Below are 17,722 nucleotides of genomic sequence, written 5' to 3' on the forward strand. Positions count from 1 at the left end.
AAGTTATACATATTTCCAAACATTTTTTTTTTTGAGGCGGAGTTTCACTTGTTACCCAGGCTGGAGTGCAATGGCGCGATCTCCGCTAACCGCAACCTCCGCCTCCTGGGTTCAGGCAATTCTCCTGCCTCAACCTCCTGAGTAGCTGGGACTACAGGCACGTGCCACCGTGCCCAGCTAATTTTTTGTATTTTTAGTAGAGACGGGGTTTCACCATGTTAACCAGGATGGTCTCGATCTCTTGACCTCGTGATCCACCCGCCTCAGCCTCCCAAAGTGCTGGGATTACAGGCATAAGCCACCTCGCCCGGCCCTCCAAACATTTTTTTGAGACAGGGTCTCACTCTGTTGCTCAGGCTGGAGTGCAGTGGCATGATCTCAGCTCACTGCAGCCTCTGCCTCCTGGGTTCAAATAATTCTCCTGCTTCAGTCTCTCAAGTAGCCGGGATTACAGGCATGCGCTGCCACACCCAGCTCATTTTTGTATTTTTAATAGAGATGGGGTTTCACCGTGTTGTCAGGCTGGTCTCTAACCCATAACCTTGTGATCCGCCTACCTCGGCCTCCCAAAGTCCTGGGATTACAGGCGTGAGCCACCGCGCCTGGCCTGCAAACATTTTTTAAATGAAAAGGTACTCCCGAGGCCAGGCACGGTGGCTCACGCTTGTAATCCCAGCACTCTGGGAGGCTGAGGTGGATAGATTGCAAGGTCAAGAGATCGAGACCATCCTGGTCAACATGGTCAAACCCCGTCTCTACTAAAAATACAAAAATTAGCTGGGCATCGTGGCGCACACCTGTAGTCCCAGCTACTCAGGAGGCTGAGGCAGGAGAATTGCTTGAACCCAGGAGGCGGAGGTTGCGGTGAGCCGAGATCGTGCCATTGCACTCCAGCCTGGTTATCAAGAGCAGAAACTCCGTCTCAAAAAAAAAAAAAAAAAAAAGCCCTCAGGGCACAGTGGCTCACACCTATAATCCCACCACTTTGGGAGGCCAGATCACCTGAGGTAGGGAATTTGAGACCATCCTGACCAACATGGAAAAACCCATTTCTACTAAAAATACAAAATTTGCCAGGTGTGGTGGCAGGCACCTGTAATCCCAGCTACTTTGGAAGCCTAGGCAGGAGACTCACTTGAACCCCGGAGGCAGAGGTTACAGCGAGCCAAGATCGTGCCATTGTACTCCAACCTGGGCAACAAGAGTGAAACTCTGTCTCAAAAAAAAAAAAAAGGCAGCAGCAGCAGCTGGACCTTTATGTTCTGTCTTACCACAGGAGTAAAAGGTGCCATCCAATGTACTTTCCACCCCTTTTAGCACTTCTCCTCAACTTCCCCAGCAGTTCATCAGACCCAGAGATTAGAAACAAGTGTCTTGGCCAGGCGCGATGGCTCACACCTGTAATCCCAGCACTTTGGGAGCCCAAGGTGGGTGGATCAAGAGGTCAGGAGTTTGAGACCAGCCTGACCACAGTCAAACCCTGTCTCTAATAAAGATACAAAAATTAGCTGGGTGTGGTTGCGTGTGCCTGTAATCCCAGCTATTCGGGAGGCTGAGGCAAGAGAATCGGTTGAATCCAGGAGGCAGAGGTTGCAGTGAGCCAAGATGTCACCACTGCAATCCAGCCTGGGCAACAGAGCGAGACTCCATCTCAAAAAAAGAAAAGAAAAGAAAAGAAACAATTGTCTTTGTTGGAAGCTCAAGATGAGGGTCTACTACAAATGTGTTCCCTTTCAGCTTCTTCCTCTGCCTTCGTTTTGTCCCTCCCAGCCATTCAGTAAGGAGTCAGGCATGTACAGAACTCAGAGTCTATTTATTAGGAAGAAGATGTCAGTGCTTTACCAAAGATGAAGGGGTCACAGAGGGACGATGAGACAGGCCCTCAGCTGGGACATTTCTTGGCCACAATGAGGACAGCAGAAGGCACGAGTCCTGAAGATGGAAGAATACAGGCTTGAAACACAAGAATACTTGCTTTTTGCTCCCAAAATTCCTGACCTTGCACCATGTCCACAAAGTCCCTTCTCTTCCACAAAGTCCCTTCTCTTTGCATCCCTCCTTTTCCCAGGCATGTCTCCTTACTCCCCCAAGTCCCAGTTTCTGGTCTTGCAGCCATACCCAGCTCCTGCAAAGGCCGCTCCATGTCAGCTTCTGAGAAGGCCCGTCTGGGGAAGCCACTGAGCAACTGCACAGGGTCCTGGCCCCCTCCGGGTTCCTCTCCACGGTGAAGCTCCACATAGAGCCTCACGGCTGCCAGCTGCTCCCGGGCCCGGAACGTCTGGGTCAGTGAGGTCCCATCTGGCAGCCTAACCTAAAGGGCAAAGGAGATACTCAGTATTGTGAGCATCAAAACTGAATGAAGTGCCAAAGTAAAGAAAAGAGTTAAAGCTGGCCCCTCCTCCTTCTTAGATTGAACCAGTACAACTACTATTTAAAGCACCAAATGAACGTCTTAGGCTCTGCTTTATTAAGTGTGGATGAGAGAATCCCAGTTCCCCTCAGCCTAAGAAAGACAAGGACAAGATTATACCAAAGAATCTGGATAAATACCACATCACCAGATAGCTGCATAATAAACCAAATAAAAACATGAACAAGTAAAAGGATAACTGCTGAGTAAGAGGGAGGTATGGCTTTAAATGAGACTGGGGCAGGTGAAATTTGATACCTTTCCCAAGAGTAGATATCGAATTTCAAAAGTCATTTACAAAGAAGGGAGACATTTGGCAAAGGGCACATTAACTGAAAAAAGCTCTGAGCTGGTCACCTTACAGGCCAACAAAGGGGTCCCAGGAGCTAGATAAGAATCAAAATCGGTACCTGTATTCGACACTGGTCATACTCCCGCTTGGTGGGAGGCTCCTGGCTGGGAGAGGAGGGAACAGGACCTGGCTCTGGTGCTGGTGGAGGTGGCTGAGAGCCCACACTGCCACCATACTAAAGGGCAAAGTAAAACATTGAATCAGGTACTCACCCTCCCTCAGCTGAAACAGATCGTGTAACCCCATGCTTTCCCTCTGAAGTTGGAAAAGATTTACTAACCTGCCTACTCTATTACCCGCGGCGTCTTCTCATCACCTACCTTCTTGGCTCTCTCTGCTTTGTCCCTCTCGATCTTTTCTCTAACTCTTTGTCTGGTATGTAGAAAGAAGAAACGGGGTCAGAGAGCAATAAAGGAAATCCTGATTTCTTCTCATCCGCTATCCATCATCCCCACTGCCCAGACCTGGCTGCTAATTCCTCGGCCTTTTCCCTCCGCCTCTCCTCAGCAGCCCGGCGCATCTCATCTTCCTGTAGTCGCTGTCGTGCTGCTGACAACTCTTGCCCTTGTCTCCTGCGCTGCCGTTCCCGTTCCAATGCCTCCCGTTCCTCTCTCTCTTCACGCTCGCGCTGCTTCTGGGCCACCAGCTCCAACATCCTGTGTTGCAGAGAGAAAATAGCTCAAGAGAAATGGACAGAGTGGGAAGGTGAGTTTACAACAAACAAAGTTAGGCGACAAATATACCAAGATGGATCAAAGGAAAAGAAAATGCCAAGAAAAAGGAAATGTGTTAATGCCATTTCTTACAGTTTGCGCAAAAAAAGAAAAAGAAAATGTGGAAAGCTCAAGGTTCTCTGACCAGACCTGTGTACTGGGGGGAGGTGGAAGACGACCCTGAGAAATGTGAGATCGTTCTTACTGTACCTCTTAGTCTGTTCCTGTCTTTCCTCTTCACTCAAAATGGGTTTGCCTTCTCCAGCAGCAGAACCAGGTCCTACAACAAGCAGTCGGTATTATTATCCCTTCAGATTCTCCTCAGACCCTCCTGAATAATCACACCGTGTGCCCGCGTCAAGACCTTCAAGGCCGCCTTGCTCTGAGGAGGTGGGCTCCCGTCCCAGGATATGTCCAAGGGGGGTCTCTAGAGGCTCGTCCACATCGGGGTCGTCTTCGTGCTCCATCAGCCTGGCAGGGAAAGTCGGCGGGGAGGTCAGCTTTGAGGCTGCTCCTCCCGGCAGCCCCCAGTTCTCCGCCACCCGGAACGGGCGCTCACCAGTCCATCGCAGCCTCGATGCCCTGGTTCCCTGTGAGGGCCAGAGCCTTCTCCCTGGGGACAGAAACACCGTGAATAGCAACCACGAGCCATGCTGACCGTCAAGGCTGGGGCAAAGGCCGGGACAAGTCCGCGGCCCCCAACCCCCGCAGGCCAGGGTTCGGGGGCTTCCTTACGCGCGTCCCCTGGGGAAGCCCATCTCGATAAGACTCTCAAGAGCCGTCAGCTCCGCCATGGCGCCGCCACCGCCGCTTCCGCGGGGACCTGGTGTGACGAGAAGGAGGGCGAGAAGGGTCAGCGCGCGGCCACCCGCCCTCGACGCCCGCAGACGGGCGCTCGCTCGCTCACCCGGCTCTGGAGCAGCCGGAGACACCGACGAGAAGAAAGCCGAGGGGAAGCGGAAGTGCCGGATCTGTTTGGGTCACGTGGGGGTCGGACGTGGACGGGTGCCGCTGGGAACCATAAAACTTCTGGACCTGCTGCCGGGACTTTGCGTAGGCGGCAACTGGGAGGAACCCCACCAAGCCAAGGCGACTGGCTGGCTGCTGTGGCGAAAAAAGCTGGTGCGGCTTTAAAACCCATGGGCGGAATGAAGTCAGTTTCCGGAACTTCATCTAGCCTCACCCTCCTTAGAAATTGGAATATAGGCCCTTAGGAGCGCAACGTTTTGGGAAATTCTTTTTTTTTTTCTTTTTTTTTTTTTTTTTGAGATGGAGTTTCGCTCTTGTTACCCAGGCTGGAGTGCAATGGAGCGATCTCGGCTCACCGCAAACTCCGCCTCCTGGGTTCAGGCAATTCTGCCTCAGCCTCCTGAGTAGCTGGGATTACAGGCATGCGCCACCATGCCCAGCTAATTTTTTGTATTTTTAGTAGAGACGGGGTTTCACCATGTTGACCAGGATGGTCTCGATCTCTTGACCTCGTGATCCACCCGCCTCGGCCTCCCAAAGTGCTGGGATTACAGGCTTGAGCCACCGCGCCCGGCCTTGGGAAATTCTTTGGTAGTATTTGCCAGGAGCCGAAGAGAAATGTGCATGCTCTTTGGCCCACTCATTCACTCTAGGGAATTGAGACATCCTCTGCCTGACTTCAACGGGATCTCTGCAAAACACAGTGATCTAATCCTGTCCTCACCTCCCTGCTTAAAACTCCATGACACTATCACCATGAAGACAACTTGTTTTTTGTTTGTTTGTTTTTTGAGACGGAGTCTCGCTCTGTGCCAGGCTGGAGTGCAGTGGTGCGATCTCAGCTCATCGCAACCTCCACCTCTCGAGTTCAAGCGATTCTCCTGCTTCAGCCTCCCGAGTAGTAGCTGGGACTACAGGCGTGAGCTAATTTTTGTGTTTTTGTTTGTTTGTTTTGTTTTATTTCTTGACCGAGTTTCACTCTTGTTGCCCAGGCTGGAGTGCAATGACACAATCTCGGCTCACTAACCTCCACCTTCTGTGTTCAAGCAATTCTCCTCCCTCAACCTTTCTAGTAGCTGGCATTACAGGATAGCACCACCATGCCTGGCTTATTTTGCATTTTTAGTAGAGGCCGGGTTTCTCCATGTTGGTCAGGCTGGTTTCAAACTCCCGACCTCAGGTGATCCGCCCACCTCGGCCTCCTAAAGTGCTGGGAATACAGTCTTGAGCCACCGCGCCTGGCCTTTTTGGGATGGAGTCTCGCTTTGTTGCCCAGGCTGGAGTGCAGTGGTATGATCTCGGCTCACTACAACCTCCACCTCCCAGGCTCGAGCAATTCTCCTGCCTCAGCCTCCCCGGTAGCTGAGATAACAGGCACTCGCCACCATGCCCAGCTAATTTTTGTATTTTTTGTAGAGACAGGGTGTCGCTATTTTGGCCAGGCTGGTCTCAAAACTCCTAAACTCAAGTGATCCACCTGCCTCAGCCTCCCAAAGTGTTGTGATTACAGGCGTGAGCCACTGAACCCGGCCATTTTTGTATTTTTAGTGGAGACGAGGTATCACCATGTTTGTCAGGCTGTCCTGACCTCAGGTGATCAGCTTGCCTCTTCCTCCCAAAGCGCTGGGATTACAGGTGTGAGCCACAGCGCCTGGCTGTTTTTGTTTTTGAGACAGAATCTGGCTCTGTCACCCATTGCATGCCACCACTTCTGAGAGTGCAGTGATGCGATCTTGGCTCACTGCAACCTTCACCTCCTGGGCTCAAGCTATCCTCCCATCTCAGCGTCCCAAGTAGCTTGGACTATAGGAGCACACCATTACACCCAGCTAATTTTTCTATTTTTTTAAGAGATGGGATTTCACCATATTGGCCAAGCTGGTCTCCAACTCTGAGCTTAAGCGATCCACCTGCCTCAGCCTCCCAAAGCGCTGGGATTAAAGGTATGAGCCACTTCACCTAGCCATCTAAGACAACTTAAATGCTAGTGGTCTGACTTCCTTCTTCCCCGACCCAGCTCTTTTTTGGGGGGTGGGGGTTAGAGCCATATCTCAAATGGAGATCACAATAGCACCTACCTTAGTGCCTGGCAAGGCAGGATATGTAAATGCTGGTAGTTATTGTGAAGTTTCATCATCCACCACTTGAGGGTAACCTGTGCATATTCCAAACCAGACCTAACCCTCCTCTTGGCCTGTGCACCTGCCAGTCTCTCTTCCTGGGATGTCCTGTTTCTTCACTTAGTAAACTAATTCCCAGGAGCTTTTCCAAACTTAGGATTTGCCTTTTTTTTTTTTTTTTTTTGAGACGGAGTTTCGCTCTTGTTACCCAGGCAGGAGTGCAATGGCGCGATCTCGGCTCACCGCAACCTCCGCCTCCTGGGTTCAGGCAATTCTACTGCCTCAACCTCCTGAGTAGCTGGGATTTCAGGCACGAGCCACCATGCCTTTGTGTTTTTAGTAGAGACGTGGTTACACCTTGTTGACCAGGATGGTCTTGATCTCTTCACCTCGTGATCCACCCGCCTCGGCCTCCCAAAGTGCTGGGATTACAGGCGTGAGCCACTGCGCCCGGCCGGAATTTGCCTTCTGAGAAAAGCCTGCTTTGACCACTGCTCTCTGCCTCCCAGGTACAGTATTTAACTCATTAAGCATTTATCGCTCTGCTGTGAGTCATTGTTGATTACTTTGTGCTTCACCCACTACCTGGGCTGTTAGATTCCTGAAAGTGAAGTTCACTTGAAATGTTTATTAGAAGGTAGGGTAATAATGACAATAACCATTACTGATATCAATAATATATGCACCAGAGACTTTGTGTGTGTGTGAGAGAGAGAGAGAGAGTGAGACAGAGTCTCACTTTGTTGCCCAGGCTGGAGCGCAGTGGTGGGATCTCGACTCACTGCATCCTTCACCTCTCAGGCTCAAGTCATTCTCATGCCTCAGCCTCCTGAGTACCTGGGATTACAGGCACCTGCCACCATGCCTGGCTAATTTTTATATTTTTTAGTAGAGATGGGGTTTCATCATGTCGACCAGGCTAATCTTGAACTCCTGACTTCAGGTGATCCATCCACCTTGGCCTCCCAAAGTGCTGGGATTACAGGTGTGAGCCACCGCACCCAGCCCGCTATAGACTTTTGTATGACTAATCCATATTTAATTATTACAACAATCCCTTTGAATAAACTATAAATAGAAACTATACTATACTTATTATAAATAAGTAGAAACTATTTTTAGTTACCAAAAAAACAGACACAGAAAGATGATTTTTTTTTTTTTTTGAGACAAGGTCTGGCTTTATAGCCCAGGCTGGAGTGCAATGGCACAATCTTGGCTCACTGCAACCTCCTTCTCCCAGGCTCAAGCTATCCTCTCACCTCAGCCTCCCAAGTAGCATATGCCATGCCAGGCTAACTTTTGTATTTTTATTATATAGAGATGGGGTTTTGCCACGTTGCCTGGGCTGGTCTCGAACTTGTGAGCTCAAGCCATCCGCCCGCCTTGACCTTCCAAAGTGCTGGAATTACAGGTGTGAGCCATCCGCCCGCCTTGGCCTTCCAAAGTGCTGGAATTACAAGTGTGAGCCACTGCACCCAGCCGAGATGAGTTAATTTACCTAAACTTGAAAACTAAGTAATAAAAAATACAAAACTAAAAATACACAAATAAGCTGGGTGTAGTGGTGGGCACCTTAATCCCAGCTACTTGGGAGGCCTAGACACACCCACGCAGTGTGTGTTCTAAAAATCACTATTTGATGTTGCCTCTCCATGGTAGAGTGACAAGCATGAGCTTTATGTTTTTATTTTATTAGTTAATTTATTTATTTTTTCAGACAAAGTCTCCATCTCAAAAAATAAAATAACGAACTAAATAAATAATAATGAGATAGTATGACCTCTTATTATTTGTAAATGAACACTGAGGAAATACGGGAATCAAATGAAAGGCAAAATCAAAATCAGGAAAAAAAAGAGAAAAAAAGAAAAAAACAAAAGAAAAATAAAAGGCACAGGGTATTCACTGCAGTGTTATAACAAGTGTATTCTGGATAACGTGTGTGTGTGTGTGTGTGTGTGTGTGTGTGTGTGTGTGTGTATACACATATATTGGAGGTGGAGTTTCACTCTTGTTGCCCAGGCTGGAGTGCAGTGACACAATCTGAGCTCACCGAACCCTCTGGCTTCCGGGTTCAAATGATTCTCCTGCCTTAGCCTCCTGAGTAGCTGGGATTACAGGCATGCACCACCACACCCGGCTAATTTTGTATTTTTACTAGAGACAGGTTTCTCCATGTTGGTCAGGCTGGTCTCCCAACCTCAGGTGATCTGCCCGCCTCAGCCTCCAAAGGTGCTGGGATTACTGGCATGAGCCACCTTGTCTGACCATATATATTTTTTAAGATGGAATCTCATTGCCCAAGCTGGAGTGCAGTGGCACAATCTCGGCTCATTGCAACCTCTGCCTCCCGGGTTCAAGCGATTCTCCTGCCTAGGCCTCCCGAATAGCTGGGATTACAGGTGCCCACCACTACATGCAGCTAATTTTTGCTTTTTTTTTTTTTTGAGACGGAGTTTCACTCTTGTTACCCAGGCTGGAGTGCAATGGCACGATCTCAGCTCACTACAACCTCCGCCTCCTGGGTTCAAGCAATTCTCCTGCCTCAGCCTCCCGAGTAGCTGGGGCTACAGGCGCACGCCACCATGCCCAGCTAATTTTTGTATTTTTAGTAGAGACAGGGGTTTCACTGTGTTGACCAGGATGGTCTCGATCTCTTGACCTCGTGATCCACCCGCCTCGGCCTCCCAAAATGCTGGGATTATAGGCGTGAGCCCCTGAGCCCAGCCTTAATTCTTGCATTTTTAGTAGAAATGAAGTTTCACCATGTTGGCCAGGCTGGTCTTGAACACCTGACCTCAAGTGATCTGCCCACCTTGGCCTCCCAAACTCCTGGGATTACAGGTATAAGCCACTACACCCAGCCAGGATAGTGTAGTATTCTAAATTTATTCTAGAGGTTCAGTAATAAAATATATATATATATATTTTGAGATGGAGTGTCGCTTTGTCGCCCAGGCTGGAGTGCAGTGGCCCAGTCTCAGCTCCTGCAGACTCTGCCTCCTGGATTTAAGCAATTCTCCTGTCTCAGCCTCCCAAGTAGCTGGGACTACAGGAGTCTGCCACCACACCTGGTTAATTTTTGTATTTTTAGTAGAGATGGGGTTTCACCTTATTGGTTAGTCTGGTCTCAAACTCCTGACCTCAGGTGATCCACCTGCCTTGGCCTCCCAAAATACTGGGATTATAGGCATGAGCCACCATGCCTGGCCTTCTTTTTTTTTTAGAGATGGGGTGTCACCATGTTGGCCAGGCTGGTCTCAAACTCCTGACCTCGCCATCCACCCACCTCAGCCTCCCAAAGCTGTGGGATTACAGGTGTGAGCCACTGCACCTGGCAAATTATTAAATTTTACAATACTGCCTCTTTGATCTAATTCCATATAAGTACCCTACAGGAATACACAAACACAAGAATACGCAAACAAGGATGCCCACGGGAAACACTGGAGACAAATATTCCAACAAAGAGTGATGATTCTTGTTGGTTAAGGAGCATCCTTCTGGCCAGGCATGGTGGCTCACACCTCTAATCCCAGCACTTTGGGAGTCCAGGAAGGTGGATTGCTTGAGTCCAGGAGTTCCACACCAGCCTGGGCAACATGGCCAAACCCTATCTGTACAAAAAATATATAAAAATTAGCTGGGCATGGGTGGCACAAGCCACTGAGAGGTTGAGGTGGGAGGATGTCTTGAGCCCAGAGGCAGAAGTTGCAGCAAGCCAAAATCATGCCACCGCATTCCAGACCCTGGACAACAGAATGAGACCCTATCAAAAAAATTTAAAAAATAAGTAAATTAGCTGGGCATAGTGGTCCCAACTACCTGGGAAGCTAAAGCAGGAGGATTCCTTGAGGCTGAGAGGACGAAGGTGCAGTGAGCTATGATTGTTACTGCACTCCAGCCTAGGTGACAGAGTATGATCCTGTATCAAAACAAACAAACAAGCGGGAAAAAAAAAAACCCTGAAGCATCCTCCCGTGAAGTGTTACATAGTCTTTAACATAACTAAGGAGGCTATGATTTACAAACATGGAACATTGTCCATAAGTGAACAGTGAGTGAAAAATGAAATATTTTCATCTCATAAAAAAAGATCTGCTCTGGTGAGGATAATAACCTCTTGAAGAGGAGAACTTTCATTTTGTAGTCTTCAGTATGATTTTTGAATTATTACTCTTTTTAAGACAAAGTCTTGCTCAGTCACCCAGGCTGGAGTGCAGTAATCACAGCTCACTGCAGCCTCAATTTCCTGGGCTCAAGCAGTTCTCCTGCCTCAGCCTCCTGAGTACCTAGAACAACAAGCACCACTACACCTGGCTGATTTTTTTGTGAAAAATCGGCTGGGTGCAGTGGCTCACGCCTGTAATCCTAGCACTTTGGGAGGCCGAGGTGGGTGGATCACCTGAGGTCAGGAGTTCAAGATCAGCCTGGCCATCATGGTGAAACCCCATCTTTAAAAAAATAAATAGATAAATAAATAAATAAAAGAAAAATAGAGATGGGGTTTCACCATGTTGGCCAGGATGATCTTGATCTCCTGACCTAGTTATCTGCCCATCTCGGCCTTCCAAAGTGCTGGGATTACAGGTGTGAGGCACTGCACCTAGCCTTTTTTTTTTTTCTCCTTTTTTTTGAGACAGAGTTTTGCTCTTCTTGTCCACGCTGGAGTGCAATGGTGAAATCTTGGCTCACCACAACCTCTGCCTCCTCGGTTCAAGCGATTCTCCTGCCTAAGCTTCCTGAGTAGCTGGAATTACAGGCATGTGTAATTGCCACCATGCCTGACTAATTTTGTATTTTTAGTAGAGACGAGGTTTCTCCATGTTGGTCAGGCTTATCTCGACCTCCCGACTTCAGGTGATCCTCCTGCCTCAACCTCCCAACGTGCTAGGATTACAGGCATGAGCCACTGTGCCCAGCCTGATTTTTAATTTTTTTTCCCACCAGTTCTCAAATGATCCTTTATTGAAATATTTTCCTGTTTGCTTCCTAAGTAGCTGGGCATTCCACAGCACCACTGTTGATGTCATCTATGATGTCATGAGGGTGTGGCCACCAACATTACAGCCCACAGACTAGGTAGTCTCCTGGATTTCTTTAATGGTTCCAGAGAGTTCTCTGGCTATAGATCGGTGCCGCATCTGTTGAGCAATGTTGACGATCTCATCAAAAGTGATATTACCGGCCGGGCTCGGTGGCTCACACCTGTAATCTCAGCACTTTGGGAGGCTAGGCTAAAGCGGGTGGATCACGAGATCAAAAGATTGAGACATCTTGGCCAACAATGGTGAAACCCCGTCTCTACTAAAAATACAAAAAATTAGCTGGGCATGGTGGCGTGTGCCTGTAATCCCAGCTACTCAGGAGGCTGAGGCAGGAGAATTGCTTGAACCCGGGAGGCAGAGGTTGCAAGACTCTGTCTCAAAAAAAAAAAGTTATATTCCCACTGTGTTTTTTTCTGTTAAAGCTTTTTCTTTTTTTTTTTTTGAGATGGAGTTTCGCTCTTGTTACCCAGGCTGGAGTGCAATGGCACGATCTCGGCTCACCGCAACCTCCGCCTCCTGGGTTCAGGCAATTCTCCTGCCTCAGCCTCCTGAGTAGCTGGGATTGCAGGCACACGCCAAGCTAATTTTTTGTATTTTTAGTAGAGATGGGGTTTCTTTCACCTTGTTGACCAGGATGGTCTCGATCTCTTGACCTTGTGATCCACCCGCCTTGGCCTCCCAAAGTGCTGGGATTACAGGCGTGAGCCACTGCGCATGGCAATGTTTTTATGTTTCTTTTGGTCTCTTGGTGGTTCCTTGAGGGCTTTGATGATCGGGGCAGAGGCAGAAGGCACCACCTCAATCTGGACCTGTCTGTTCTGAATGGTGAGCTTCACTGTAATCCTTAGGCCCTTCCAGGCTCCCATTGCCTTGGCAATGTCATCACCAACCTTTTTTGGAGACAGACCCAGGGGGCCGATCTTGGGGGCCAGAGAATAAGAGGCACCAACTTCACCCCCAATGCACCTTCAGGATACGACTTTGATATAATTGGGGTTGAACTTCGGCAGCATGGTGGAGGGGGCTGGTGTCGGATGAACTCAGGTTCCGGATGACCAAAGAAAGTTGCACCTTGGCCTCCCCCGAGCCAAAAGGCGATTTTTAAATTTTTTGTAGAGCTAAAGTTTTGATATTTTGCCCAAGCTGGTTTTGAACTCCTGGTCTCAAGCGATCGTCCTGTCTAAGCCTCCCAAAGTGTTGGATACAGTCATAAGCTGCTGCACTGGACCATATTATTCAGTATTAACTGAAATTTGTATGTTACTTTTTTTAAAATTTATTTTTATTTTTATTTTTTGAGATGGAGTCTTGCTCTGTCCCCTAGGCTGGAGTGCAGTGGCGCAATCTTGGCTTACTGCAACCTCCAACTCCTGGGTTCAAGCGATTTTCCCACCTCAGCTTCCTCAGTAGCTGAGATTATAGGTAGCTGCCATCACGTCGGGCTAAGTTTTGTATTTTAGTAGAGACAGGGTTTCACCATGTTGGCCAGGCTGGTCTTGAACTCCTAACCTCAGGTGATCCACCTGCCTCGGCCTCCCAAACTGCTGGGATTACAGGTGTAAGCCACCGTGCCTGGCCTAATGTGTTACTTTCATAATTAAAAAAAGAGTTGTAATATTAGTAGGACTGAGCACAGTGGCTCACACCTGTAATGTCAATACTTTGGGAAGTTGGAGGCGGGGGTGTAGGGGGTGAATCTCTTGAGTCCAGGAGTTCAAGACCAGCGTGGGCAAGATAGTGAGACCCCCCCCATCTCTATAAAATATATACTATATTATTTAAAAAGTTATAATATCCAGCCAGACGTGGTGGCTCATACCTGTAATCCCAGCACTTTGGGAGGCAGAGATGGGTGGATCACGAGGTCAGGAGTTCAAGACCAGCCTAGCCAAGATGGTGAAACCCCATCTCTACTAATAATACAAAAATTAGCTGGGCATGGTGGCAGGCACCTGTAATCCCAGCTACTCAGGAGGCTGAGGCAGGAGAATCACTTGAACCTCAGGGGGTGGAGGTTGCAGTGAGCTAAGATCACGTGCCACTGCACTCCAGCGTAGGCGACAGAGTGAGACTCTGTCTCAAAAAAAAAGTTATAATATCCACACAAGTGAGGATTATACTGTGTAGTAACACAAAACAGACTTTTCTACATTCACTTAATTTTTAAAAATTCAAAAGTATGTATACTACTCTGAAAAACAGGTGTGTGGATAGTGAATTGAATGGAATCATAATGAAAATGACTTCCTTTTAAAGGTCCTTTAATATTGTTAAAGTGGATATACAATAAATACAAATGGAGGGAAAAGGGGAGGAGAAATTCCTTGATATTATTGTTTTTGTTTTGTTTTACCTAACAAGAATGTAAACTTATTCTCAAAATCCCACTGAAGCCACCCACAGTGACAGAGCCCTTTAGAAGGTGTATGATCCACGTCAACTAGCTACAGCCAAGGAGCCAGTGGTCTGATTTGTATGGCCCATGAACTAAGAATGGTTTTCACATCTTTAAAGAAGGGGGTCTGGCCGGGTGCAGTGGCTCATGCCTGTAATTCCAGCACTTTAGGAGGCTGAGGTGGGTGAAGCACGTGAGGTCAAGAGTTCGAGACCAGCCTGACCAACATGGTAAAACCCTGTCTCTACCAAAAAAAAAAAAAAAAAAAAATTAGCTGAGCATGGTAGTGGGCACCTGTAATCCCAGCTACTCAGGAGGCTGAGGCAGAATTGTTTGAACTCGGGAGGTAGAGGTTGTAGAGCCAAGATGGTGCCATTGCACTCCAGCCTGGGCAACAGAGTAAGACTCCCTCTTAAAAAAAAAAACAGGCTCGGTGGCTAACGCCTGTAATCCCAGCACTTTGGGAGGCTGAGGTGGGTGGATCACAAGGTCAGGAGATCGAGACCACACTCCAGCCTGGGCAACAGAGTAAGACTCCCTCTTAAAAAAAAAAAACAGGCTCGGTGGCTAACGCCTGTAATCCCAGCACTTTGGGAGGCTGAGGTGGGTGGATCACAAGGTCAGGAGATCGAGACCACACTCCAGCCTGGGCAACAGAGTAAGACTCCCTCTTAAAAAAAAAAACAGGCTCGGTGGCTAACGCCTGTAATCCCAGCACTTTGGGAGGCTGAGGTGGGTGGATCACAAGGTCAGGAGATCGAGACCACACTCCAGCCTGGGCAACAGAGTAAGACTCCCTCTTAAAAAAAAAAACAGGCTCGGTGGCTAACGCCTGTAATCCCAGCACTTTGGGAGGCTGAGGTGGGTGGATCACAAGGTCAGGAGATCGAGACCACACTCCAGCCTGGGCAAGAGAGTAAGACTCCCTCTTAAAAAAAAAAAAAAAAAAAAAAAAACAGGCTCGGTGGCTAACGCCTGTAATCCCAGCACTTTGGGAGGCTGAGGTGGGTGGATCACAAGGTCAGGAGATCGAGACCACACTCCAGCCTGGGCAACAGAGTAAGACTCCCTCTTAAAAAAAAAAAACAGGCTCGGTGGCTAACGCCTGTAATCCCAACACTTTGGGAGGCTGAGGTGGGTGGATCACAAGGTCAGGAGATCGAGACCACACTCCAGCCTGGGCAAGAGAGTAAGACTCCCTCTTAAAAAAAAAAAAAAAAAAAAAAAAAAACAGGCTCGGTGGCTAACGCCTGTAATCCCAGCACTTTGGGAGGCTGAGGTGGGTGGATCACAAGGTCAGGAGATCGAGACCAGCCTGGCCAATACTGTGAAACCTAGTCTCTACTAAAATACAAAAAGCAGGGCCTGGTGGTGTGTGCCTATAATCCCAGCTACTTGGGAGGATGAGACAGGCGAGTCGCTTGAACCTGGGAGCAAAGGTTGCAGTGAGCTGAGATCCATCGAGCCACTGACTCCAGCCTGGCAACAGGGCAAGACTCTGTCTCAAAAAAAAAAAAAAAAAGAAGAAGAAAGAAGAAGAAGGGGTCTGGCCATGTTGCCCTGGACTTGGATATCTGGGCTCAAGAGATCCTCCCATTTCATCCTCCGGAGTAGCTGCTACTATAGGTTTGCATTTTCATGTCGGGTGGTTCATACATTTTTAAATGGTTACAAAGGTCATATAAGTACCCAACATAATAGTATCCTCGATTTTATCCTCTTAAACTGCAAAGACTACATTATTTACTATCTGGTCCTTTAAAAAAAAATGTGGGGACTCTTTCTACTCCTTCCCAGACCTCAGTCAGGAAACAAAGCGCCAAGCCCGCTACCTAAACAAGCGCTCAGCCCAGAGAACCAAGACTCCGCTGTGGCCCTGGCGCTGCCTCCCAGCTCGCCGTCCAGCCTGCCCTGGTGGCAGCAGGGTCCCCGTCTTCTCCGGGGGGGCCGGGCTGAGCGCCCCAAGTGGGGCTGGCTGTGCCCGAGATGCCCTCAGGCCCCTTTCAGAGCGCCCCTGAGGCTCGGGCGGTGGCTCGGCGCGGGCAGCCCCAGCGATCGCGCAGGCAGAAATGCCACACCAGGGCGGCACAGCTCACCAGGGCCAGGGCCATGCCCACCCCAATGGCCGCGTGGACCAGGGTGTGGGGGTTGGGCGGCACCACGAGGCGGCTGCACGGCCCAAAGGGGCGGATGTCAGCCACTTTGCGGCCCTCTCCTCCAGCCTCTGGCACGGGGCTTGCCCCGGCCTCGTTAGCGGCTACCACACAAATGACATACACGCCCCCAGGCTTCAGCCCCTTCAGTTCGGCTCTGCGGACCGTAGCATTCAGCGGGGGTCCCTTCTGAGCAGCCTCGCTGCCGTCCCAGAGCAGCAGCCAGTAGAGGAGGACCGGGGAGGAGGGGGCACACCAGTGGACCACTGCGCGGCCCTCCTCGGCCACAATGCGCACTTCTCCCATGCGCGGCGGGTCGGGCGGCTGGGCAGGGCTGGAGAGTCCTGGGCACAGGCAGGCCGCCGGCCCGGCCCTCTGTAGCTCCTTGCAGGGCACCTGCAGGTGTCGGCAGTGGTCGTAGTCGCAGGGTGCGGCTGACAAAGGCGGCCACGCCGTCTCAGTCTCATCTTCCTCCTCCTCTTCAAAGTCTTGAGGGGTCAAGGGCTGACCTCTGGGAACCAGGAAGGTCACGACCAGGAACCACAGAAGGCAGGGAGGGCCCAGCATGGAGACTGGAAGGGAAGCGGTGGATAAAGCCTGTTCAGCCCGAAAGTGTGCCATGCCCCCTGCCTGGACACAATCTCTGGGGACAGGAAAATGCAACTGGGGACCAGAAGAGGAAAGAGATTGGAAAGAGGTAGACATGCACATTTGTCAACCAACTTGAGGCCGGGCCATGTGCTTGGTTTCAGACAAAAAATAAAACATGATCCGACACGAGGCAGATGCATGATCAGTATGTGTTAAGTATTAGAAACAGTTAATTAATAAAGTACTGGGAGAGAGGGAAGGAAATGATTTACTTAGCCCAGGGAAGAACCGTAGGATATTTCCTAGCTGCCACCCAAAGAAAAGATCAAAGCAAAACAAGTAACAGGCCCAGGCCCCTAGGCTAATGCCTGTAATCCCAACACTTTGCAGCTGTACAGGCAAGAGGAATGCTTGAGGCCAGGATTCCAAACCAGCTGGGGCAACACAGTGAATCCCCGTCTGTACAAAAAAAAATTTTTTTAAATAGCTAGGCATGGTACACATGCCTGTAGTCAGCTAGTCGGGAGAATCAGTTGAGCCCAGGAGTTCAAGGCTGCAGTAAGCCATGATCACCCCACAGCACTCCTGCCTGGGTGACAGTGAGACCTCAACAGAAACAAGTATCTGTCAGTGACACAAGCAAAAACCCAGAAAGGAGATAGAAGGGAGAAACATTTTAAGCACAGCTGTTTAAAAAAAAAAAAAAAAAACTCTAGAATCCTCCCTCCCCACCTGCTATCTGTGCAAATTCTGTCCAAGGGGCCCTGGCCCCTGCCTGCCCGCCTCCTCCTCTGTGGCCCAGAGCAGCTCCTCACCAGTGAGTAGGCCTTGATGCAGCAGGAATCTATCACCCAATGTCTGTGGTGCTGGGCTGAGGGATCCCCAGGATCTGAGGCTGTGCTGTCAGGTTGTATCTTCAACTTCAATGCTGTTTGGCTGGAAGCTTTTATAACCTTTGACTGTGATGT

The 17,722-nt window shown here is 49.4% G+C and overlaps 2 protein-coding genes, 1 long non-coding RNA gene and 1 pseudogene across 4 annotated transcripts; 1 reads left to right on the top strand and 3 right to left on the bottom strand.

The window, feature by feature from the left end:
• Positions 1 to 1,794: 1,794 nt before the first annotated feature.
• UBXN1 (UBX domain protein 1) lies at positions 1,795 to 4,417 on the bottom strand. The gene is made up of 10 exons (XM_009008344.4): positions 4,383 to 4,417; positions 4,211 to 4,298; positions 4,035 to 4,088; positions 3,840 to 3,946; positions 3,686 to 3,755; positions 3,227 to 3,418; positions 3,083 to 3,134; positions 2,821 to 2,937; positions 2,119 to 2,311; positions 1,795 to 1,932 (listed from the first exon to the last, which is right to left on the bottom strand). Exons 2-10 carry the CDS (start codon positions 4,267 to 4,269, stop codon positions 1,883 to 1,885), a joined length of 894 nt encoding a protein of 297 aa, XP_009006592.3. The 5' UTR covers positions 4,270 to 4,298; positions 4,383 to 4,417; the 3' UTR covers positions 1,795 to 1,882.
• Positions 4,418 to 4,478: 61 nt separating this feature from the next.
• LOC144578167 (uncharacterized) lies at positions 4,479 to 7,019 on the top strand. Of its 2 annotated transcripts, none has more exons than XR_013523464.1 (3): positions 4,479 to 4,597; positions 6,296 to 6,387; positions 6,905 to 7,019. It is a non-coding gene; the product is annotated as an uncharacterized LOC144578167 (long non-coding RNA). The 2 variants fall into 2 exon arrangements; XR_013523465.1 differs by having other exon boundaries at positions 6,777 to 6,910.
• Positions 7,020 to 11,422: 4,403 nt separating this feature from the next.
• On the bottom strand, positions 11,423 to 12,643 carry LOC118145652 (large ribosomal subunit protein uL11-like; annotated as a pseudogene).
• Positions 12,644 to 15,872: 3,229 nt separating this feature from the next.
• LRRN4CL (LRRN4 C-terminal like) lies at positions 15,873 to 17,672 on the bottom strand. The gene is made up of 2 exons (XM_017978207.4): positions 17,570 to 17,672; positions 15,873 to 16,735 (listed from the first exon to the last, which is right to left on the bottom strand). The coding sequence occupies exon 2, from the start codon at positions 16,728 to 16,730 to the stop codon at positions 16,014 to 16,016; it is 717 nt and encodes a 238-aa protein (XP_017833696.2). The 5' UTR covers positions 16,731 to 16,735; positions 17,570 to 17,672; the 3' UTR covers positions 15,873 to 16,013.
• Between the last annotated feature and the right edge of the window lie 50 nt (positions 17,673 to 17,722).

The sequence above is a fragment of the Callithrix jacchus genome, chromosome 10, assembly GCF_049354715.1.
Source record: "Callithrix jacchus isolate 240 chromosome 10, calJac240_pri, whole genome shotgun sequence".
Classification (NCBI taxonomy): Eukaryota; Metazoa; Chordata; class Mammalia; order Primates; family Cebidae; genus Callithrix; species Callithrix jacchus.

Excerpts from the sequence above, each read along its gene's own strand:
- UBXN1 (XM_009008344.4), bottom strand. The coding sequence starts at position 4,269 with ATGGCGGAGCTGACGGCTCTTGAGAGTCTTATCGAGATGGGCTTCCCC. Across the intron at positions 3,135-3,226 it reads GCCGAGGAATTAGCAGCCAG|ACAAAGAGTTAGAGAAAAGA; the intron begins GTCTGGGCAGTG and ends TCTACATACCAG. Across the intron at positions 2,938-3,082 it reads AAGCAGAGAGAGCCAAGAAG|TATGGTGGCAGTGTGGGCTC; the intron begins GTAGGTGATGAG and ends TTTGCCCTTTAG.
- LRRN4CL (XM_017978207.4), bottom strand. The coding sequence starts at position 16,730 with ATGCTGGGCCCTCCCTGCCTTCTGTGGTTCCTGGTCGTGACCTTCCTG.